This window comes from Phragmites australis, chromosome 23 (genome assembly GCF_958298935.1).
Source record: "Phragmites australis chromosome 23, lpPhrAust1.1, whole genome shotgun sequence".
In the NCBI taxonomy this organism is placed as follows: domain Eukaryota; kingdom Viridiplantae; phylum Streptophyta; class Magnoliopsida; order Poales; family Poaceae; genus Phragmites; species Phragmites australis.
The window spans coordinates 5,141,066-5,165,537 of record NC_084943.1 but is presented as its reverse complement, the minus strand read 5'-3'; the positions used below and the strand labels follow the sequence as shown (position 1 = coordinate 5,165,537).

Genomic DNA, 24,472 nt, shown 5'->3' with positions numbered 1-24,472 from the left:
GATAAGATTCACAATCATACACATGTGTTGCAGTAGAAATAGGAACTTTTTATTTAACAAGATTTGAGCTCTTTTATAGATAAGCTAAGAAAAAGATGATTACAAGAAGTGCTAAAATATCTACTTGATGAAGAGGAATGAGAGTCTTCCTTGTTTCTCTCTGACCACCGGTGCCAACAGAGAGTATAGGGTTGTCAACGCTCTAGCCCCATGCCAAACTCACTAGTGTCACCATCTGATTATCGACATCTACAATGACATAGGGTTTGGTAGAGGCATTGGCTCTCCACCCTCATCATCGGTATCGCTGCTCCAGCTACTCCCTCTGGTCGTACTCACCAGAATAACATGAGAATGGAGAGGATGAAGCGACCAGTGTCTCGCTATCTTTAACGGAGATGCTAACGGACGCCTCCCTCCTCTCTGCCTTAGCAGCTGCTTCTTCCTCCTCTATTTCTGCCTCCAAAAGGTCCCAGTCCACCTCATCTTGGACTAGAGATGCCGGGGGCTTGCCATCTTTAACAGGGATGCCGCGAGTCGCCGCCCTCTCTTTGGTCTCCTCATCGGAGGAGACGTCAAAAACCTCAACCACTGAACCAGATTCAGTTGGAGATGATGGCTGGGTAAGGCCTAAGTACTCGGGGGGAGGATGCAGAATAGTCAAGAGATGAAGGAGTGTATGAAAGCGAAGGAGAAGGTTATGTGATCGAGTTCAGGTTTGATGCAGCCAAGCTCCAGCACCCAGGGGTTTATATAGGCCAACAGGTCAAAAGACGCATCACTTTATTTCCCAAACATTAATTTCAGGCACAGCCACATTATGAGCCACGGACGCCCAAGCGACATGCGGTCATCAAGGCTACTTCTTTTCAGCTGGCTCACAGACAAAGAGGCGGTTGCCGATGCACCCGTTTATCCGCTGGATTTTTTTTGTGCACGGGGTACAATCAAAAAGACGGTATAACAACTCTTACATTCTCGTGACAGAGAATCTTTTCACCACTACATAAATTTTTCGCTATAAAAATTCAACTTTCAAGCATGTCCAACAATGAGTCTTATCTCTCTCGTACCTTTATAAGGACGGGATGATTTTTACGAACTAATTAGACAATCTATCCAGATGGAACACCTTCTCGAGGACTCATTTGAGAACTCAAAAGTGTTCAGAATCCCGAGTAGGTGATCTGAGAGTGCCAGAGAACCCGGTTAGATACTTCATCATAAACAGGGACCTGAGTCTTACTCAATGATGTGATCGGATATACTTGATGATGCTGGCCATATACTTGGTCGAATATATTTGATCCGTCGAAGCCTCATTTCATGTACTAATGGGGGACTTAACGATGAATATTAGATAGTCACCATATCCGGGCACCCAGGGTTTTCTGTAATTCCTGGAACATATCTCTATCTCTAGGAAGGAGATCCCTAGATGAAAAAAAACTACCCATCGGTACCAAAAGCATCTCATAACCGGAAATTTTTATCTCCAAGAACAATAAGAATGACTCCAGAGGACATACGACACCCCTATATATATACGGAGCTAGGGGACCCTGTGGAGGACAAGCAACACAAGCCAACAGAAGTCAAGCAAGGAAGTCGACAACTAGGTTTAGATCCATCTAGGCTAGCTACATATTCTCTTGTAACAGGCTCAATCAATACAAGATAAACATGATGTAGGATTATTATCCTCTCAGAGGCCCGAACCTGTATAAAAATCCATGTGTATCCCCTCATGATTCATCTGCTCAAAGCATCCCCTATTTCTTCAATAAATTCATTAGATCGACAGTTCACAAATCATCAACAACGGCTAACTCATGTCATGACGTGGCTTGGTTTTTAGAACCATGATGGAGCTCATTGACATTCAAGTGATGATGTAGCTCAATAACACCCATGTTTCGGGCACTTAGGTCTTACTGCAAATATTAATCGATGCACTGGTTCATTTTTTTAGTAAATTCAACATATAAAATACTTTTAAAAATGTGTTTCCATGCTCTATGCTTGGAAAATCTAAAAAAAATTAAACCACAAACCAAAATGTATATTCCAACAACTAACCCATTTTAATTGTTTCATTATTTGTGTTGCTAAAGTTGAAGCTTTGAGGTTTGAGCACTAACAGCTATCCCAACTCTAGATCAACCTTTTTTAGGATGTAGATGAAGGTTTGAGCACTAACGGCTATCCCAACTCTAGATCAACCTTTTTTAGGATGTAGAGACCTGTAGTGACAACTCCCATATGTAGACTTGTAGTGCCACCTCCCATATTAAATGCTAAAGCCAAAATCAAATTCTCTAATTATTTGATAACTTTTCTTAATTATATGAGTAAATTTCATGAAACTATAACATTTATTGGCGTAGAAATAGAAACTTCATGTTTGAGCTTTAGTTTAGCCACGGATATAAAACAAGGTCCATACTATTCTAGTATTATATTCTATGGAATAAACAACATAGTTTTAATATTCCCACCGGACTAATCATGTGTGTTTGTATTTGTATTTGAATTTAACGAAGCAATATACCTACTTTTCCATTCGAATGCTATATTTCATCCAAACTATTCCTTCTTCTTTTTTTTGCATTGTATTCAGCAAAGCAATATACATGTTCTTTCTCCATGTCTAATTAGTTGCTCTTGTTTTCTTAATTTAAATCGAACGTGTGTTCATTTATGGAAAAGATTAAATACATGTATTTGCTCTGATTAGGATAAAATAACCTTAATATCTTGCCATTCACAAGTCATGAGGATGTCTGAATTTCTATTTGTTTTGAAAAAATGAACACAAAGGTCATCAGGCCACTGCTCTATTTGAATTCAACCCATTCTCACTCATACATTTCGCTAAACTGCATTTTTTTTTCGCTGGAACTCATGAATTCCATTAACCACAATGCATGGTAAGATCACCCGCAACTGCATTAGTTACAAAAGTTGGGGAAGGATCAGGCCACACATCAACATCTCGCTCACCATGCATACCAGCAGTAGCTAACACATGCATTGCATTGTTACATAATCTAGGGCGAAAACAAACTCGATAAGAGACAAACAACATATGAAGTAAGCTCTTGATTTCCCTTAAGCACCATTCGAATCCGAATGTTACTCATTGCGTGTAACTAAATGTTGTAGAACTTGACAGTCAGTCTCAAAGACAACTCTTATCATCCCTAGGGATATAGCTACTCTCACTGCATGAAGAAACCAAAACTGCATATTTTAAAACAAATTTGATTGAGGGACCCCATTGGTCAAACACTACGCAACCTTTGGCATGTGGGCTGAACATGTCACAATGTGAGATGGGCCGCTAGTTGAGTAGCATGGCTGCTGGTTTACGCCATCGTGTAGCCCATCCCCCATATGGCCTACCAAGCTAGTTCCCGTCTAACATAGGGGAAGGTTTTTGATCAAATTTCGTGCAAAATTTGTAGTTCTATGGCATGCAAATAAAATGTGTTATTTTTTGAAAATAAGTTTATTTTGCAATTCTTTTTTTTTTGTTCTTTGCTCATATGGCGTGACACACCAGGAGAAGATCGCAAGAGCAAGCCTAGACGCACGGCCACCTTTTGATTTTTCATCAAATATGATGACTGGAGTTTTTTGATGAGATTTAGGTTTAAATGCGTGATTTTGCGAAATAGTAATAATCACCTAATAGTTTTGCCGATAAGCACGCATCTTTGTAAAATTTACCCTATTATTGATATTATTCGTAGTCCTGGCCCGGCAAATGAATCTTGCCGGTCAGGGCACGGGAAATTCCTGTCCCAAAGAAAACTGCAGGCTCGTCAGGGCACTACGGTCAGATACTGTCAAGGGCTAAACAACATCATCACAATCAGTGGCGATGAGAAATTAATTAAGGGTTCATCCAAAGTGTCAGGAGGGTTCTATTGGCAGCGAAGCAGTAGGAGCCAATCTGCCGCTAAACATCACTCTTCATATGTATTTATAATTACTTAAGGGTCCATCCAGGGTGTCAGGAGGATTCTATTGGCCGTGAAGCAGTAGGGCCGATCCACCCCTGCACATCACTCTTTATATGCATCCATAATAACTTAGCGCACGTTTGAGACCTTGCATCGTGTGTTGAATGAAATCCTTGTTTATAACAGAGATTTCCTGATCAAAGCGAAATTAACGTCTCAATAGGGGGAAAACACTGTTAGCAGGGGGCAACACTTTGCAGGTTATAACCAGTTTCACAGTTCTGGATGAGAGTATACAAAAAGGGTGAAAACTCTGCATACGGTAATTGCGCAATTATTTTTTTACTCTTTCCTGCTACTCCAACTCGAGAGTGTACAGGTAGACAGAGCCAACAGCTACCTGAAAGATCCGCATTGTGAGAGATAAGAACTCTTCGCTAGTACAGTAGTATTTGGTACTGCTATCTAATTTTCAACAGTATTAAAAAATCGTTAGTATCATCTTACTAACAAGCTGTACTCCTCCTATGAATCTATGACTCACTCGGGACACCCTGAGAATCATACTTAGCCGCTAGTCGATCGACGACACGATCTGTAAGACCATGATTAAGACCAGCAAGCATGCATCGACTGATCATGCTCTCCATGTATGCCCGTCAGGATATCTACAGAACACAACTCGATCGATGCATGCACGCGTCGACCGGCAACGGCGAGTGCAGGACCAAAGCGAGCTCGAGCTCACCAACCGAGACACCCAAGGAAAGGCCAGCCAGCCGGCATCGAGGCTTTGGCTCTCCGCAACGTACTTTCATCATTCTCCTATTTCTTGTGGTACTTGTGATCACGGCTCAATTCACGTTCCTTTTCTTCCCTTCTACTCCCCTCATTCATGCATACACCTATCTCTACATTCCAACACGTTTGCTGATCCTATAGTCGTGAAGAGCAATGACGGATCTAGGACTATCAAGTAACGGTTTTCTATCTTTTTCCTCTTTGTCTCTTTTTTTTCTCTTCTTTTTTCTTTTATATGTACACAATTTTTTTTAGAACATGCCTTAGCGCGTTATTTCATTAAGAGGAAAGCTGGAACAAGAATGAGTATAAGGTATAGCAGAGCCGTGGACAAGCCATCCGGCATGGCCGATGGAAACACTTAGCAATTATATGAAGCAAGAAGTACGGCCAACAGAAAACCAGACAAAGACCTTAGGAGCTCCAACTGACGTCTGTTGCCGGCACACACCGAGCAATGGCCCTCGTTCATGATCGACCTGCATAAGGCACCCGGCAAGGTTATTGTTTGGTTGAAGACTCGTCGATTTCGCCCCTTCCAGATGCACCAACTGCCAAGAACGACGAGTGAGTCAAATCCGTGCCTAATTTCCTTAGGGAGGAGCTTGCGATTCAGGAGCCACCAATCCACAAGCTCCGTGTCGGCCTGCAAAGTGAAACGATGGAGGTTTGCCGGCCTCAGAAGATGAAACCAGACTTCCGGACTGTACACACAACCGGGAATGAGATGTTGAATTGTTTCCGGCGCCTGGTGACAAAGGGAGCAAGGGACCCCATTTCTCATGCTGTGCCTCTGAAGATGGTCATTTGTCCAACAACGATCAAAGAGCGGGAGCCAAAAGAAAAACTTGCATTTAGCATGTGTATTTGTCTTCCAAAGCTGTTTGGCCCCTGGGAGTACCGTTTGTCCCTGGAAGAAAGCACTGTAAGTTGAGGAGGAAGAGTACCACTGATCAGACGACCATTTCCAAATAAATCGGTCCGGAGTGTCGGACAAATGGACATGATCCACGGCGTCCCAGACACGAATATATTCCATGAGAACAACCACCGTGATGGATCCTTTGATGTCCCTCACCCACCGCCGATTGCTCAGGGCGTCGGCCACCAAGCGTGTGCGTGCAGTGCGTTTACCCGCAGCCTTGAACAAATTAGGTGCCATATGTTGGATAGAAGAACCAGAGAACCATCTGTCGGTCCAAAACAAGGCCTTGGAGCATCAAACGTAGCACGCACAACGTGCTCAGTTTTGGAAGGCGGAGAAACCCATGTCCTAAAGTCATCCACTCGAAGCAAACAATCCCAATGCAGGTGGAGAGCAAAGCATAAGTATGAGAGATTGAGAATCCCTAGCCCAAAGAGGGACATCAGACGGCAGACACGTGGCCAAGATACCAAGCATTGACCTCCAGACACCATATCGGTGCCGCGCCAAAGGAATGCTCGTAGGAGTTTGTCTATAGCTTGGAGCGCCCATGGCGGAAGGCAAGTCACAATGGATATGTAAATATGGATCGCTGTAAGGGTCACCTTGGTGAGCACAAGACGACCAGCTGTTGTAATAATGCCCGACTTCCAAGTGGGGAGCCTGTCGGCTACTGAGTCCACAAGCAGTTGAATGTCACATTTCCGTAGCTTGGACAATCCCAGAGGGATTCCAAGATACTTAAGTGGGAACTCGGCGACCTGACATGGGAAGAAGCTGTTAGCAGTCATGACATCCTCGCCCCGGCATCGAATCGGTGGTAACTAACTTTTTTTCAAATTGGTGTGAAGACCAGATGCAGCCGCAAAAGCATCAAGAATGGCTTTGATGAGCACCATATCCTGGACACATGGCGAGAGGAAGATCATGACGTCATCAGCATACAACGAAGCTCTGTTCTTGAGTCCTGGAACCCCCAGATCAATGAACAACCCGAGCCTATCTGCTTTCAAAATCAGGGCATTCAGTGCTTCCATCACTAGAACGAAGAGCATCGGTGACAGAGGGTCACCCTGCTGGAGTCCCCGTGCATGACATATCCGCCGGTCGGGCCGACCATTGAGAAGGACTCTAGTACTCGAGGTGGAAAGAAGTATAGTGATCCAATTGATCCAACGACGTGAGAAGCTGAAGTGACGAAACATGTCAAATAGGAACACCTAAGAAACAGTGTCGAAGGCTTTCGCGATGTTGATTTTCAAGAGCAAGCTCGGCCTCTTATTACGGTGAAGCAGCTGCGACCCTAGCTGAACTGCTCTAAAATTGTCATGGATATGACGACCCTTAATGGAAGCGGATTGATTCGGGAGCACCAAATGTTAGAGCCGCTGCGCCAGGCGTCTAGCAAGCACCATGGTAAGCAACTTGGTGAAACTGTGAATTAAATTGATTGGACGGAAATCTTTGATATCTTGAGGCTTCGCTTTCTTTTTGAGCAGGATCATGAGGGATTGGTTGACGAGGCTAAAGCTTCTGCTGTCCAGCGACCAAATTGTGTTGAAAGCTGTGATGATATCCGGCTTAATGATCTCCCAAGCTATTTTGTAGAGAAGACCTGAAAATCCGTCAGGACCTGGAGCCTTTTCCATAGGTATTTCAAGGATGGTCTTCCAAATCTCATCCTCAAAGAAGCAAACGTCCAGATCAGAGAGACTTAGGGATGGAAGGTCCAGAGATTGCAAAGCAAGAGACAGTGACCTCCCCTCATTGGAGCCAAGGACCTCATTGAAGTAATTAAAAATGGCAGCTGCCTTATCATCTTCGTTCACCATTGTTAGGCCATGAACCTGCAAAGACTCGATATAGATTTTGTGTCTACGGTGGCATGCTAGGAGCTGGAAGTACTTTGTGTTGGCATCTCCTTCAGACAGCAATAAGATGCGAGATCGCTGTCGGGCAATGGTACGTGTCAGGGAAGCAAGGCCCAAGCACTTGCATTTGAGCTCCTTCCATAGGTCATGCTCATTTGGCGAGAGCTGCTGTCTGTCCATGGCCAACTCAAGTTGGTATACCACCTCTCTTGTAGTGGCCAGCTGCAACTGCATGCTCCCCATGAACTTTTGGCTCCATCACTTGAATGCCTTTGCGGTGTTGCGGAATTTTTGATCAATGGTGTGGAAAGCATCATCATCATCAATCGGGCAAAGCCAACCATCCCGAATTCCCTCCATATATCTCGAGAAACGCAGCCAAATTGATTCAAAACAAAAACACTTCTTGAAGGAGGAGTTCATGTTGGTGTGAAGAAGGATCATGGCATGGTTTGAGCAGTCGGAGGAAAGGCTACACAACCGGTGATCCAGGAAAAAAATCCTCCCAGTCCAGAGTGACGAAAGTGCGATCAATGCGCTCAAGGGTCAGGTGTTGGCGCTCGTTACTCCACGTAAAAATACGACCATGCAAGTGAAGTTCCTTGAGCTCTAGGTCCTCAAGGAACCGCCGGAACCGACCCATTGAGCATCAGTGTAAGGCACCGTTGTTCTTATCCTTGGCCTTGTAAATCATGTTGAAGTCACCGCAAAGCAACCAAGGCCCAACACACCCCTGCCTCAAGTCACGAAGCTCGTGAAGGAAAGCGACCTTTTCGAGGTCCCCTTGTGCTCCGTACACCGAAGTCAACCACCACGGCGACCCTCCCATCAAAGAGACTTTATCAGTTAAGGAGCAGTCCCTATGCGTGATATTTGTACCATCCATATATCGAAGCGCCAAGCGATGAGGATACCACCACGAGTGTTCATGGCAGGCAAGGAACAAAACGAGTAGGAGGAACCTAGCATGATTAAGATAGTAGCGTTATCAACAATATTGAGTTTAATCTCCTGAAGGCAAAGCAATGAGACACGCTCTTGCTCGATGGTTTCATGAATCGCATCATGCCGCGCCCTAGCATTAAGTCCACAGACGTTCCGAACTAGGATGTTTTCCATATCCATGTGACAAGTGACGACCAATGACTGGCGAGCACAGAGAACTCAGGTCACCACAGGAAACAGCGGCCCCGACGCATCCCCAGGCACTGTCTTGGGGAAAAGCTCCCTGATTGCCGCTCGGTGTGAAGCAGACAAGGGGGTTTCAAATGTGTGCTCGTACTCCACAAACGTCACCACATCGAGAGGTCTAGAATCAGATGTGATGCCAAGGCTCCACATAAGAACATTTTGCGCCTAGGTGATCGGATTAGAGACCTGAGACCTCTAAGTTGCCACACATTTGCTGCGACGAGGCAGTGTAGCAGCTACGTCCACGTGCGTAGGTGGTGTACGCAGACATCTCCTATGCAGTGTAATGTCTAGAATTGGCTGTTGGATAGGAGCCCGGATCGAATCAATAAACTGAAAGACTATCTCACCGATCACCGAATCCCCAGCGACGACCTGGAACGGTAGTGGCAACCACAAAGAGGCTGTTGAGGTGGAGCCAAGGGAATGGAACGACAGGTCCTGGTCGTGAGACAGCACACCAACCAGAGAAGGTACCTGTCCAAACGTCTGCACAACTGGAGGGAGGCCATCCATAGGCTCCGAGCCATCCAGTGAAGGAGAATATGTGGGCGCCAGAACAACTGGGGGGTCGTCCAAGTCCTGAAGCAACTCGGGCTTCGATAAGGACTGAACAACCTCAGGGCCCACGACCTAGGTCGGTTCAACAACACGCTGGCCCATCACTTGGGATGATGTGAGGAACCATCCAAATAATATTCTAATTAATCACTAGGAGGATCATTATCCATAATCACAACCTCGATGATTAACCAGAATATCATTCCGGTAGTCCCAACATGTGTTTTATGCCCAAGGATCGGAACACATGCCTTCCAACATGTATATCACAACATAGCTTAATAAATAGTGAGTAATAAATATTTATATTATAAGTATTAAGCATGCAACTGATTTTAACAATTTACAACAAAAACAAGCTAGGAGGAGACAACCCCTCAACTCCTAACCACAAAAGAACTACGCAGCGAAAAGTTAAATTTATAAACAACAAAAGAGGACGGCGCCGCATGCCCTTAGGCACCGTCTCAACACGCCACATTCAGAGTAGGATGCACTACTCTTACCCGCCACCCTGATAGGCAGGTACGAAGTAGCCAAAGACAACCTCTTCCTCGGTAGCAGCAAAATTTGCAACAACTTAAGGGCAGCACCCTGAGTACGAAGGTGCTCGCAAGACTTACACAATGTGGATATATAATATTCTGACTCCAAGGATTATGCATTGACCTGTTAGCAAGGACAGGCCATAAGGTTAAGTAAAACATATGCGGTAAGCAACCTAGATATATATGTGTGGGCACCTATACTTAACCAAACATAACATTCTACCCTGCAATAACCAACTGAACATAAATGAAACTGTGACATAAATGCAACATAATTACTTGAACATACAAATAAACTGAACCAACTCATCCATCACCATAATAACCAAACCATCAACCACATATCCGAACCATCAACCACATATGAGAACTCTACGACCGGGTGAAAATGAAACAATAGCATGCTCATGACCAAGAGCGCGACAGTTCAAACTGTTTATACACTCTGCAGGGGATACTCCTGGACCCACATGACACGAGGACTATACAGCTTGTGCCACCTGCTAAAGTGCACACAAGGGGGTACTCGTGACAACCTTTCCCAACCAGCCCCGACCATGTGGATCGTGCATCGCTCGGCGCGGCGGTACTAGAACTACTCCCGGAGCAAACTAGTACCACTTACAAGCCTACCCGTTCACACCGTCGATATTCAGGCCCACAAAGCCACAACTGCGAAGATATTCGGCTCGCCTTACTATTAGATCGGGATGTGGTGAGTAAGGTAAGTGCTAAAGCTAACTACCCTGACGATCGGCCTTAAACGAAACGGCCTACGGTGCCCAGGTTCCTCTCTCAAACTGCCCCCAGGACTTTTCTTTGAGGCAAACGTCACCCCTAACACCACCCACATCTCGCCTCGTACTCACCACTCATCCAACCAACATCCACATAACCATATATGTGAACAAGTAGTAAGTCCTAAGCTCGCGAACAACGGTCGAACCATTGCTCGTCTTCTACTGAGGACCTATGCATTGCTAAGTATTTCGATTGAATCTTAGATATTTACCACGTTACCAAGGCTACAAGGATATAGATGAACAGTTCAATGTAGGGATTATGCAATCAAGATAGGTTCTACCCATAAAAACTCGACATCGACTCCCTGTACATGCAAACCTATACATAAGCATAGTTTATCAATATTTAGATTTCATTCAATTCGACAAAGGTGCAATATGATATATGCTTGCCTTGTTGCTCAGGTAGCTACCTATAGTTACCCACGCAACACTCGCAGAAATCCGGAAGATCGAAGTTGTCTTTGACCACGATCGCCTCCCGCTCCGGCTCCTTGTTAGCTAAACAAGAACGCTTGCAATGATAAGCATGAATGAATGCAACAAGGTATGCCACAATGCTTAACAACATGCTAGAATTATAAGATATGTGAATCAATGCAATACTAAATGATCTAAACAAAAACCAAAAAATAACAGTCATCCGGAATATCCGGATTGGTTCGGAGTATCCAGGCTTGGACCCTCCGGGTGAACCTCCGGAAGAGGCGCTCGGTTGCTGCCTTTTTATTTGCCTGGCCCAAAGTATCCCGATGAATCCGGAATATCAGGGTTCTGGAGTATCCGATCCATCCTCCGGTGAAGGCTCTCGGTTAGCCGCTATTCTAACTTAACCCGAAACCTTCGGGTTGGTCTGGACTACCCGGGATGTGCCGGACACTTCGAGTGAGGTTCCGAACGAAGCTCTCGGCTACACGATCGCGTTTGACCGGATTATCCGAGTGATACAGATTTGGATTCTTCACGATTTTTCTCTCATGTGATTTGACTCACTTTACAAATATGTGCTACCTAAATGTGCATATGTCCTATCCAAAAGGTTCTAAATCAATCTCGCACCCTAAACCTTAACCAATTTTGAACACAATTCAACGGACTATTTCTGCTGAACTCGAAGTCTCCGGGTGAGTGTGGAATATCCGGGCCAGCCCAAAAAAATTGTTCTCGAGTGGATTTTTGGTGGATTCGAGTTGCGATCTTTTTCAAGCCTAAAGGGAACATGTTAGGGATGGTCCAAAGGTCCTGGAACTTACTCATCAACTATCAACACGACTCTAGAGCTCATTTTCGACCAACACCCCATTTTTGCTCCAAAAAGCTCAAGAACTTCAAGAACTACTCGATTCTTCCACGAAAACGAAAATGAATTGGATAGATGAGTAGCTCATGAGCTAGGGAATGCAATGGTACCATATGCATACCTAGAATCCTCCACTTGAGCTCGGATTTTGGGAGAAAAGAGAGAGTGAGCTTGAGTGAGAGAGTGAGAGGGGGAGCTGCTGCTGCAACAGCTTGGTGGGGATGTGGAGAGTGAGGGAGGAGAGAGAGGGAGCAGGTGGGGCTGCCCCATTTGGTGGGTGGGATGGTGGGGCCACTAGTGGGGCCCACATGTTAGAGAAAATAGGTATTTCCAATGCAATTTCTGTTCTTTTATCCTCCAATTTTCTTTCTCTTATCTAAATAATTTTAAACAAATTGTTCTAATGTGCCAATTAATTTCCCTCGAATTTAATTACAATGCTAATGACATATGATTAAGTTAATCACGCGATTACTGAATTTGGGACGTGACAGATGAGGGGAGGGGAGGAGCCGTTGTCATGATGGGGAATAGGGGTGCATCAACAGTGTGTATCGACAAAACGGGTCCAGGGCAGAGCCCTAGGGACTCGTCGACCATAGGGTCCCAGACACGAGGCAGTGGCGAAAGCACATGGCAAAGAAGGTTGTCCGCATCCCCCGAGGTAACACGCCGCTCACGGACAGGACATGCCATGGACTCCAGAAGCATTGGGTCCAAAGCAACCTGGGATGGCACCATGTGAACAGTGGCAGGGAAGTAGAGAGTGTTAGGATCACAGACGGACGTCCCCTGCGGCACGGTCAAAAAGCTTTCACCATCACCTTTTGCAGATGGCAGAGGCGCGACCATTTGGGATGTAGACCACGCCATGGACAAACAGCCAAAACGAAGTGGGCCCACTAAGGAGCTAGACAGACATCTCATCAGAGCCCGGCCGCACGACACCAGCATTGCTAGTGGTAGCACCGGTGGCAAGGAAGCGCCCTGCATCCCCTGCGAATACCCGCCAAGAGGAAGAACATGATCGCCGCTGACAACCTCGCGACCAGACGACCCCTGAAACTTCGTTCTCTTTGGCCATGGCCTGGAACGACCGCCCTGCTCAACATTGGGGTATTCATCTTCCTCACTTTCCCAGTTATCTGGCGAGGCGCCATCTAAGGAGGAGTCCGATGGGAGGCACCAATCGTGGATCTCAAAGATGGCAATACCGATTTTGTAACGGAGGCACGATTGCTTGGAGTGGATGATTTCTTTTGGATGTGAACAACTCCCGGTCCACGTATTCCTCCACGGGCTTCAACACAAGGATAGTTTCCTCTGCCGGGATGAGGTTAGGGTCCAGACACCAAGTGACCACCTGAAAATAGCATAAGTCTGCCTTCAAAACAGAGTCTGGCATCGGCTGCAAGATGGAGCAAGAGGTACCTAGGATTTGCTCCACCGTGGACAAGCTCCATGCATTGGCCGGAATTCCCCTGAGTTCGACCAAGACACGGAACAGCAAAGCACCCGAGTCCGCCATGGACTGACGATGCCACGGTTTAAACCTCATAAGGAACGGTGACCCTACCGACATTGGAGCGCGGAGCACCAGGTCACGTGCGGCTGCATCGATGAAAATGAGTAGGAATCCTCCAGACAGCCGCGGTGAACGGAGAAGGCGCCAGTGTCCACACCAAAGGTACCAATCAGAAGTGATAGGATTTGCTCTATGCTCACCGAAGGCCCCATGCCCACCGCAAGCGCCGTCAGGACGAGCGAGAGCCTGGCCTCCTCCAGAACCACCTCATCCGATTAGGGGATGACGCAGAAATAATGGTGCAGCCCTCTGCCCTCATAGTGGATCCGCCCTGGCGAAGAGCTAGCCCCACCACCGTCTCATCCACACATAACCACTTGCTCACTACCTTGGCAAAGAAATATATCCATCCATCACCTAGTCTGCTTGCATGCGCTCCACTGCCTCCATACTAGACTTTCAACATCTAAACTAGCTACTTAGAGCATCTCCAAGAGCCTTTCTATCCCACCCTTTATCCCATTCTCTATCCATTTTCTCCAAAAAACAACCTCCAACAGACCCTTCATCCAACTAGCTACTTTGCAGAGCACACCATTCACATCGTCGAACACGCCAGATGTGGCGTGCATCTCCCCCCACGCCATCCTCCTGTAGAGAGACGAGAGAGGCCAACAGCCAGCTTTTGCTTCAAAAAGTTATTTCTTCTCTCCTCTTTCATAAATTCAAAAAGTGATTTAATAGAGCTCCTAAAATCACAACAATTTTTGTACTAATAGAATAAATAACAAAGAATCCATTTTAACTAGTTCCCACTAAAAATATCTTACAAATTTCAAATGAAAATTCTCCAAATTTGACTATTTTTGTACTTTGCCTGAATTTTTAGGCACAAATTTAATGCCCAAAAATTAGGTAAAATTCATTAATATTCATATAAACTAATGTACTAATTTCTAAAATTATTGTCAACCCTAAGTTGCATAGTGTTTTTTTGTTCCTTAACATCTCATCAATTTCACATTAAGATTTAAATTGTTCATAATTTGTTGGGAAATTCTCTCTTTTCAATAGTTGCTCAAAGTTGATGACTTCTAAACTTGTTCCGTGAAATGTTAAGTTCAATGTCATACTCGCTCATAGTATACACGCTTCATATAATGACAGCTTTTGAAATACTGGGATGGGGATTAAGCATCCCTTTTACTTCTCATTTTTCATGGAGGATGTTTTGAGTTAACTTTTTTTAGTTAATTTGGAACTTCAATCAAGAACTAACCTCTGAAATATTGTTAATTATAGAATACTATTAAAAAAATAGAAGAGAGAATATGAAAGATAAAATATCAATATGCTGTTAGAGTGATAGAATAATATGAAGAAGAATATTTATAGATAACAATCCATAAGAGAATATAGATAATATATTATAGATGTTGTGTTAGGGTTGCTCTTGCAACCGATCAAACATATGCCGCACTTTCTCACTCGCTAAAAGGAATTCCGCGCCGTCACATAGCGGCGGCCTGAAAGAAACAGCATGCGATTTATTAAAGAGGTTGGATGTAGTCGAACGGTAGGCAGACAGATCCCGAGAAAACAACGGTCTGAGCGATTATGACATTCTTCACAATACCCTCCCCGGGCAAGACACTATAAGCTTGATTTCCTCCAAATATTTTATTTAGCTGGTATTGTAACACGTGAAATGTCTGCAAACGTAAATAAAGTCCCGGTATTTCTCTGAAAAAAGAATAAAAACAGTTTAGACGCCACCTAGGCCTCATCTTCTTCTGAACTCTGAAATCCAATCTGGACTGGCAGTTTTCCCACATGACAAGGTGCCAACATACCCCTGCCTTGCCCTGCCCTGCAGCAGATCTGTATCTATAACTGACCTTCCCAGCCTCACCTCTCTGTCTTAGGCTTGTTTATTTTCTATTTCCGTTTCCGCTTCTGCTGCTATTAAAAGTTAGAAGTCAAAATAAATAGGGTTTTGGATAAATAATTTTTAGTTGTTTCCGAAGAAAATGAACTAAAGCTAAAAATCTCGTTGGAAAATATTTTTCTGAGAAACTATATGCTAAAAAACTAAAAATTTATTGTATAAACCAACAATCTATTTCTAAAAACAGCTTTGCAGATAAATCAAAATCACAACTTTTTTTAAAAAAATCTAAAAACAAAAGCTCAAATAAATGGAGCCTTAGTCATCCTCGCATGCTGACGATTTTCCAACGTTGGTCTCTCTTGCACATAAATACTATACACTGACCCAAACACTATGGCAGCTTCACAAGTCACAACACACTAGCAAGAAGAGTGCCAGCAAGCTGATGGCCACATTTCCAGCCACAATTCTCCTGCTCCTCGCGTTGCCTCCGCCGGCGGCCGTGGCGCTCACCGCCGAGGGCCTGGCGCTGCTGGCGTTCAAGGCTGCGGTGACCGACGACCCCTACTCGGCGCTCTCGAGGTGGTCCGAGTCCGAGGCCGACCCGTGCCGGTGGCCGGGGGTCTCCTGCGCGAACGCCACGTCGTCTCCCGGCGCGGCGCCGCGCGTGGTCGGCGTGGCCGTGGCGGGCAAGAACATCTCCGGGTACATCCCCTCGGAGCTGGGGTCCCTGCTCTTCCTCCGCCGGCTCAACCTCCACGGGAACCGCCTCGCTGGGGCCATCCCCGCCGCGCTCTCCAACGCGTCCTCGCTCCACTCCCTGTACCTCTACGGGAACCGGCTCACCGGCGGGCTCCCCGTCGCGCTCTGCGACCTCCCGCGGCTGCAGAACCTCGACGTGTCCGGGAACGCGCTCTCCGGGGAGCTGCCCCTCGACCTCCGCAACTGCCGGAGCCTGCAGCGCCTCGTGCTCGCCAGGAACGCCTTCTCCGGCGAGGTGCCCGCGGGCATCTGGCCCGAGATGGCCATCCTGCAGCAGCTCGATCTCTCCTCCAACGCGTTCAACGGCTCCATCCCGCCCGATCTCGGCGAGCTCCCGAGGCTCGCCGGAACGCTCAACCTCTCGCACAACCGGTTCTCCGGCGTCGTGCCGCCGGAGCTCGGCCGCCTCCCTGCCACCGTCACGCTCGACCTCCGCTTCAACAATCTGTCCGGCGCCATACCGCAGACAGGCTCCCTCGCCAGCCAGGGCCCCACAGCGTTCCTCAACAACCCCAGCCTCTGCGGCTTCCCGCTCCAGGTCCCCTGCCGCGCCGTCCCGCCGCCGACGCAGTCGCCGGAGTCGCCCACGACGACCAGTCAATCATCAGCCTCCGGTACGTCGTCGGACCGGCACCAGCGCATCAGAACAGGCCTGATCGCGCTCATCTCCGTCGCCGACGCCGCCGGCGTCGCCCTCGTCGGCGTCATCGTGGTGTACATATACTGGAAGGTTAAGGACCGGAGGGAAGGCTGCCGCCGCGGCCATGACGATTCCGACGGGGACAGCTCCAAGGACGGACTCTGCCGCTGTATGCTGTGGGGCCGCGGCGGCACGGACGACTCGGGCGCGTCATCGGACAACGACGAGGAAGCCGCCGCCGGCGACGGCAAGTACAACAGCGGCGGCGCCAGCGAGGGGGAGCTGGTGGCGATCGACCGCGGGTTCCGCGTGGAGCTGGACGAGCTGCTGCGTTCCTCGGCGTACGTGCTGGGGAAGGGCGGGAAGGGGATCGTGTACAAGGTGGTGGTGGCCAACGGGACGACGCCGGTGGCGGTGCGGCGTCTTGGCGGCGGCGGCGGTGGCGCGGACCGGTGCAAGGAGTTCGCGGCGGAGGCGCGCGCGGTGGGGCGGGCGCGGCACCCCAACGTGGTGCGGCTGCGCGCGTACTACTGGTCCCCCGACGAGAAGCTCGTCGTCACCGACTTCGTCGGCCACGGCAACCTTGCCACCGCGCTGCGCGGTAAGCTCCACTGATCACTCCTTGGCGTTTGGTAGGCTTAGATGCGATTTGTTTTAGTTAATTGTTGATTAGAGTTGGTTCGTTCCGAATTTTCTTATCTCGGAAACGTGGTAGATGCCGTGATTTGGCGAATTTTACCCCAAGCACATGCCACATTCAAGAATGGACCTACTGAAAAACTCCTGGAAATGTAGGACGCGCCACACAAAATGTCACGATCAAATTCAATCGTGATTGCAGATTTGCAATACGTTCGTTCATCATCGTTCAGTTTTACTTTCCGTATCTTACAAATGCAACCGAGACTGAGAGTTTAACCTGCTGGCTTTCGTGAGTTCTCAATAAATGTTTTTTTTAGTTTTCACGTGATATTTGTACCCAAAATAGAAAAAAAGGGCTCAAATTTGCATTTTCTCCGAAATATAAACTTTGCATTCATATAATGATATAAGGATGAAAAAAGAGACAAGATCCTATGCGGAACATACTATGCGTAAAAGCCATGGCACAGCACACTAGCACAGTGAGATTGTACTAGTAGCCACAATGGTGACCCTCGGTAACACTACTGAAACATTATACAGTGTAGTATATACGTAGATCCGTACTTGCTTTCTTTGGTTGTTTCTCATCATTGGTGGTAGGATCTTAGTCATCAGAAATTCGAGTTGATCAAGTTAAGGAATGGGATTACGGATTGACATCTAACAAAGTATATGGTACGAAAAGGTGTACCTCTTCGGGACAATAAATTTGTGACATGGAACGCAACCTCGATTCATTCGGACCGATGCCTCATTATAAATACTGAAAACATATATTTGACACATACCACATCTACTACTTAGCCCATTATCAAACTAAAGCTCACTAGTCCACCAGCCCACTGGAGTCACAATAACCTTATCATCTCCACACTCTACACTCCACACCTCAAGTCCTCACAACTGCTGCCTCTCTCTCCACATCTTCACCTGCCTCTGCCTTGCTCTCCACTCGAAGCTGTCGACGTCCTCCTCCCGTGGCCTCCTGCAACGATGTCGGGTGGAGATCTATCCGGACTTGCCAGTAAGCTTTCCCCACCCCTCTCTCTCTATACAGCAGCGGAGTTCTGCGGCTTCATCTCAGCGGTGAACTGGACCTGTGATATGGGTTGTCGACCTGGGGTCGGGGATCATGGTGTTGATCTTAACTCCTGTTACTATAGTGGCGACTATAGCTGGATAATTCTTATGCACTATCTCTGCGGAACAATTGAATATTTAGGTCGAACCGGTTTATATTTTGAAACGTTGAAATTCTGTAGGAACCGTGTAGGGGTTATATACTGTTTTCCGTGAAATTAAACGCATCTTGTCTGGAGCACTGATGGCCGGTAAAATGCACTATTTTTTAAGAAAAGTGTTAGGCTATGTAGTAACATGTTTCGAACAAATCTAAAAACATTAAAACATCGTGCTCTTCTTCCACGACTCATTGTTGCGAGCAAATTCCAATCACCAATTATAACAACTTAAGAAGGAAGGAATGATGAGGCCTCCCGACAACATAGCGATAGAGCTGCACCTTGTGCGGCTCCGCCATCCGGTATACTGTCACATCCGGGTGGCGTAGTAATAAGTCTTCATGCCCTTTCCGCCTTAATAAGAAAAATAAGGAATTATCCCACGGGAATGCAATGCTCAGAGGGATAAACAAGAGAGAATAGGGTGTAACGAGAGCTTCCGAATATGGGGCTGAAGAAGGCACACCGGCAGGTCCCCCTGGCGGCTGGACCACATTGCAATGCAATGCATGCATGCTTGGCATCTTCGCAGCTGGATGCATGCATGGTCCTTGAATTGAATCTCCCCTTCTGATCATTCCGGTGTTCTCGTTGCCATTGTCCTCGACTCGCCCAGGAGTAATTCCTCAAAGTACTGCTGGTCAGCGCATGACCTTCAATAATCCGGGGTCCTCACCCATCAAACAGGCAATGGAAATTGCAGCTTGTGCGCACAGGCAGCCATGACTACATGCAAGAACAAATATCTTGTTTTTTTTCCTCTCTTTCTCGGTAATGGTAATACGTAGGAGTTGCGTATCACGAATGAAGATCCTTTTTTACATCAGTATTTGCTTAAGAGCTTAATAAATGACAAGGAAAAGATTGTTGCTTAAGCCATAAGGTAGTTGCTCTAAACAATTGCACCAAGATATGTTACTGATAATTCATATAGCTTCACGGTACAAGAAACGAGGAGGGAACAGACTCAACAGAGTGCCATGCTGCATAAAGATTAATGTTTGACAAAAGCTTTACACCAGATCATACCAAGCCGACAAGCTCCAAAGCTGCCTCTCTCACTTGGGCACAACACTGACCCCAAAGAGTGTGTGTGAGAGAGAAGGGCTGCTGAAGGAATGGAAGGTCCCTTTCCTCCCTCCTTTCCACCCTCCTGCAGAGCAGAGCCTGGAACAGAGGAGCCAATAAAAAGCAGAAACCTTTCTAAGCCTGAAACCTTTTTCACTCTCATGGCCTAACAGCATGAGCATGAGAGAGAGAGAGAGAGAGAGAGAGAGAGAGAGAGAGAGAGAGAGAGAGAGAGAGGTGAAAAGATGGTGATGATAGGGCATGGGCAGCAGAGGCACGCCTGACTGGGTGATGCAGGATCAGAACGCTAATGATAAGTGTTAGTAGTGGTCGGTAAGGCTGGTAATGGCTGGTTTTGGGGCTTTAGGGGCTAACGGGACAAAAGATCGGCAACTTTGCATGCATGCTGTGAGCCCATGAGTGGGAGTTTAGGCTAGAGAGAGATACCTAGTGCAAATGGGAGTTTAGGTTAGAGAAAGATTGTTGATTTGGGAATTCTTTCTGCAGCTCCAACTTTAAGCCATTTTCCCCATCATCAGTTGGTCCCAACCAAATTTTCATGTAGAAAAACTATTTTTGCTTCAACAAATGAACCACAGCATGGAATGGAGGGGAATTATTGGTCAATGTTCTAGTCCCTTTGAGGAATTCACAAGGCAAGATGCATGCAGTGCTCATGAACAGTGATCAGACAGCCATGTCAGGCAGGGTTGTAGGCTGCTTGCTTGTGATTGACAGCAACAGCATCAAGCAATGTGCACTGCACTCGCTTGGATTGCAGGCACAATACGTTCGGGCAGCCATGTGGCCTCAAAATGATCTTCATTTACATTTTAATTCTTCTTATGATTCTAGTTAGTTTTGTCACAACTTTTAAACATTTTTTTAAGAGGAAGATAGGGACTTTATTCTCATTTGGAATATTTACCTCCAAGAATTCACACATGTCGACCAGCCCCAAGACTACAAGGGTACTTAGCGAGATAATGAGCTTCTCTTGCATCCCTACCTTCGTGTGCAAACTTATGGCCTTGAAATGAACCAACGATTTGTGACGGTACAATCTAATTTGCTTGATGATACAGAATTTTGAAGTCTTTACATATGAATCCACAAAAAAAATCTAAGTAAAGTCGACTGACTGTGTTGACCCTTGACTTTTCTTCCCAGGTCGGCCGGGTCAACAAGTCCTTTCGTGGTCAGCGCGGCTGAAGATCGCCAAGGGTGCGGCGCACGGGCTGGCGTACCTCCATGAGTACAGCCCGCGGCGGTTCGTCCACGGCGAGGTCAAGCCCTCCAACATCCTCCTCGACACCAACTTCACCCCGCGCGTCGCCGACTTCGGCCTTGCCCGCCTGCTCGCCATCACCGGCTGCTCCTCCGACGGACCACCGTCCTCGGGCGGCCTCCTCGGTGGCACCATCCCCTACACCAAGTCAGCGTCGACAGGGCCAGCTCAGGACCGAGGCAGTGGCGGGTACAGTGCGCCGGAGTCTCGGACGCCGGGTGCTCGGCCGACGCAGAAGTGGGACGTGTTCTCCTTTGGGGTGGTGCTGCTGGAGCTGCTGACGGGGCGGGGGGTCGGTGCCGACCACGCGTCGCCGTCGACGTCGGCGTCGTTCTCGGCGCCGGTGTCGGGCTCGACGGCGACTGACCGATCCGGGAGCAGCGAGCATGGGGCGGTGCCGGAGGTGGTGCGGTGGGTGCGGCGCGGGTTCGAGGAGGAAGCGAGGCCGGTGGCGGAGATGGTGGACCCGGCTCTGCTGCGAGGACCCGGGGCGCAGCCGCTGCCCAAGAAGGAGGTGGTGGCGGCGTTCCACGTCGCGCTGGCGTGCACGGAGGTTGATTCCGAGCTGCGGCCCAGGATGAAGGTCGTCGCCGACAGCCTCGACAAGATCGGCTCCTGATAAACCCATGCATGCATGAATCTTCTTTATTGCACACGACTGCACAAGTGGTGGATGCTCACACAAGCTCATCAGATTTCCTCTAATTTCCCTTTTTTCCCCTTTTCCTTGTAATTCAGTTCTTCAATTTTCTTTGCTTAGCTCTTTTGTAATTGGGCCTTTTGTATTTATTGTCTATTCTTTTGGGTGCGATTAATGATTTTCGTAATGGTATAGATAGAGATATGTAGGAGAAGGGTATTTCCGGCTCTATTTTCAGTAGATTATGAGAATGTGCATCTTGTGGTGCTGTGCTGTGTTCACTAATTACGTGCAGGGGGGTGTAGAGGGATGGAAATCGGAGCTCTGTTTGCGTGATAAATGATCACGAATTTTTTAATTCAACAATTTATCTGCGTTTGTAACATGTTTACTTGCAGTCCGGGACAAATTAGTGACGTGAAATATGTTAGTAGTTAGCTCTGGTGGATGATGATTTGTCCATATTGCAATATGCAGTGGCATTATCATGGTTATGAAACATAACTTGGAGCAAGCAAAAAACCATGAAGCTCCTTTTATGTGTCTCTGAACAACTCTCTGGTCTTAAAATCAATTTTCACAAAAATTAGACATTATGCTATGAGGAAGCAAATGAATTTGAGGAACAATACACACAATTATCATGTGTGAAATGGGTTCCTATCCCTTATACCTTGGCATCCCTATATATCATCGCAAATTACGAAATTTAGATTGGAAGAAAATGAAGAACGTTCTCACGAGAAGCTGAACAGTTGGAAATAAAATAAAGTATATGTCAACAGGAGGCATATTGGTATTAAAAAAATATTTTATACTAAAAGGTCATGGTTGAAAGACTAAAAGAATAAGAATCATGGGTTAAAACACCTTCTATTCTCCCTTCCAAATGTAATTTGTATGTGCATTAAGAATAGACCAAAGGTCTATTGTTAGCTCATGCACCGAAAAAATGTTGTGCGTGCAAGTGATTATTTCGTACAAGCTAAATAAGCATGCATTAGTGTTAGCATGTACTGCATGGTTTGTCGTATGCCACAATGCTTTTGCTTAATGACCATGCAAATGGGTCAGGTACTACGCATGCATGGATGGATAATGACGAAGTGCTCTGATTACCGCTGCCGAAATGATTGCTAGCTGCAAGTCAGTTTATTTACCCGAACCGACGCGTGACTGTTCGGCTTGACAAAGCATTCCATCCACGTTGCAGTATATATGGGTACTGTTGTGGTCATTTGCAAGAGAGCATGACAGAGGTAAGAGAAACCAAAGAACACATGAGAGTAGTTCTCATGTGATTAAGAGAACAAGAAAAGTAGATGGCGTGTGAGAGAGAAAAGAAATAATTCTAAGATGCAAGAAGCTATTATGCAAACGGGTAGATTTATGCGGTGTAGCATATGATCGTTTAAGTTGTGCAATGCAAATATAAAACTACTTTATTCGGTTAAATCAAGTTATGCTAATATGATCTCACTACCATAGAACTGATTATCTGTGCTGGGTCATCAATGCCGGCTAGATTAAAACTGGCACCGATGCGATTATCACTGCCGGCTTGTAAGAAAACCAGTATCAATGCTAGTTTTAAAAATCAACCGGCACTAATAAGTTATTATCAGTATCGGTTCGAATTAAAAACCAGCACTGATACTATCAGTGGGAGTAGACCTGAAATTTTATTTGAATCCGCTTCTGGCTCAACTTGCGTCCGTCACGACTCGACCTTATCTCTTTCCTGCACCATCGATCCCCTCTCTCCCTCAGACCCTCACCTCCTCTCTCTCTCTCTCTCTCTCTCTCTCTCTCTCTCTCTCTCTCTCTCTCTCTCTCTCTCTCTCTCTCTGACCCTCACCAGCAACTCTATCACGACTCGACCTTATCTCTTCCCCGCCTTCGTTGTCCTCCTCGTCGTCCACCAACCTCTCTCTCCCTCATCCCCTCACTAGTAACTCCACCCCTTACAAGATCCAAGGTGGGATCTGATGGATCTGACCAAGGATCTTGCTAGGGTCGGATTCGCTGTGTTGCCGCGTTTCTTTGGTGGCGGCGGTCTTCGTGCCCCGCGGTAGATCGCAGTTCACCAAGGCCCTCCTGTCGTCGTTCGCCCCCGCTGTCCAATGATGAAGGGGACTGAGGCCAGGCTAATGTCATCGACATCGTCGGTTAGTCCATCGTGCCTTCTCTCCCTGTGCCCGACTATGAGGAATCAGTGATGTCTCTTAAGAGGGGGTGAATTAAGACACTTAGAAACCAATGGCTTTAAAAACTTCACAAGATAAACATATCTCAATTTCTATCTAAATATGCTTTAGGTGTATCTAGTATATCTATTCTACCGCTCAAGAGGATTACAACCTACTCTAGCAAGGGTAAATTGCAAGTATGTAAATGCGAAAACGTAAATAAGGTAGAGAGACCAACTCGGTATAATGTATTTTTATCTTGTGGTATTGGTGACACACAAGCCACCCCTAGTCCACGTTGAAGCTCCATAAAGGATATGCTCCTGATCGTCAAGTCTCTTTCGGTCACGACTCATGAGCTACCAAGTCACCAAGACAAGACCTCAAGCATGATGAGCCACCAAGCCACCAAGATGAGGTCTCACCACTAACCCCTCTTTCGGTCACTTATGCGACGTATTCACTTCAGAGCTTTAGTCACAAAGACAAGGGCTTTCACGTCCCCGTACAATCTTCTTGCTACCGTTCCACACCAAATCAGATGGTCAACAAGTTATCGGCGAGTCACAAAGACTCTAAGGCGTCGGCGTACATCTCGGTACATGGTTGGATCAC

At 46.7% G+C, this 24,472-nt stretch overlaps 1 protein-coding gene across 1 annotated transcript; it reads left to right on the top strand.

Moving 5' to 3' along the window:
• The first annotated feature begins 15,741 nt into the window (after window positions 1–15,741).
• On the top strand, window positions 15,742–21,973 carry LOC133905760 (receptor protein kinase-like protein ZAR1). Its single transcript, XM_062347522.1, has 2 exons — window positions 15,742–17,387; window positions 20,911–21,973. The coding sequence occupies exons 1-2, from the start codon at window positions 15,830–15,832 to the stop codon at window positions 21,645–21,647; spliced, it is 2,295 nt and encodes a 764-aa protein (XP_062203506.1). The 5' UTR covers window positions 15,742–15,829; the 3' UTR covers window positions 21,648–21,973.
• The last annotated feature ends 2,499 nt before the right edge of the window (window positions 21,974–24,472 follow it).

Coding starts and splice junctions, on each gene's coding strand:
- LOC133905760 (XM_062347522.1), top strand. CDS start 15,830: ATGGCCACATTTCCAGCCACAATTCTCCTGCTCCTCGCGTTGCCTCCG. Junction 17,388..20,910: donor CCTTGCCACCGCGCTGCGCG/GTAAGCTCCACT, acceptor TTTTCTTCCCAG/GTCGGCCGGGTCAACAAGTC.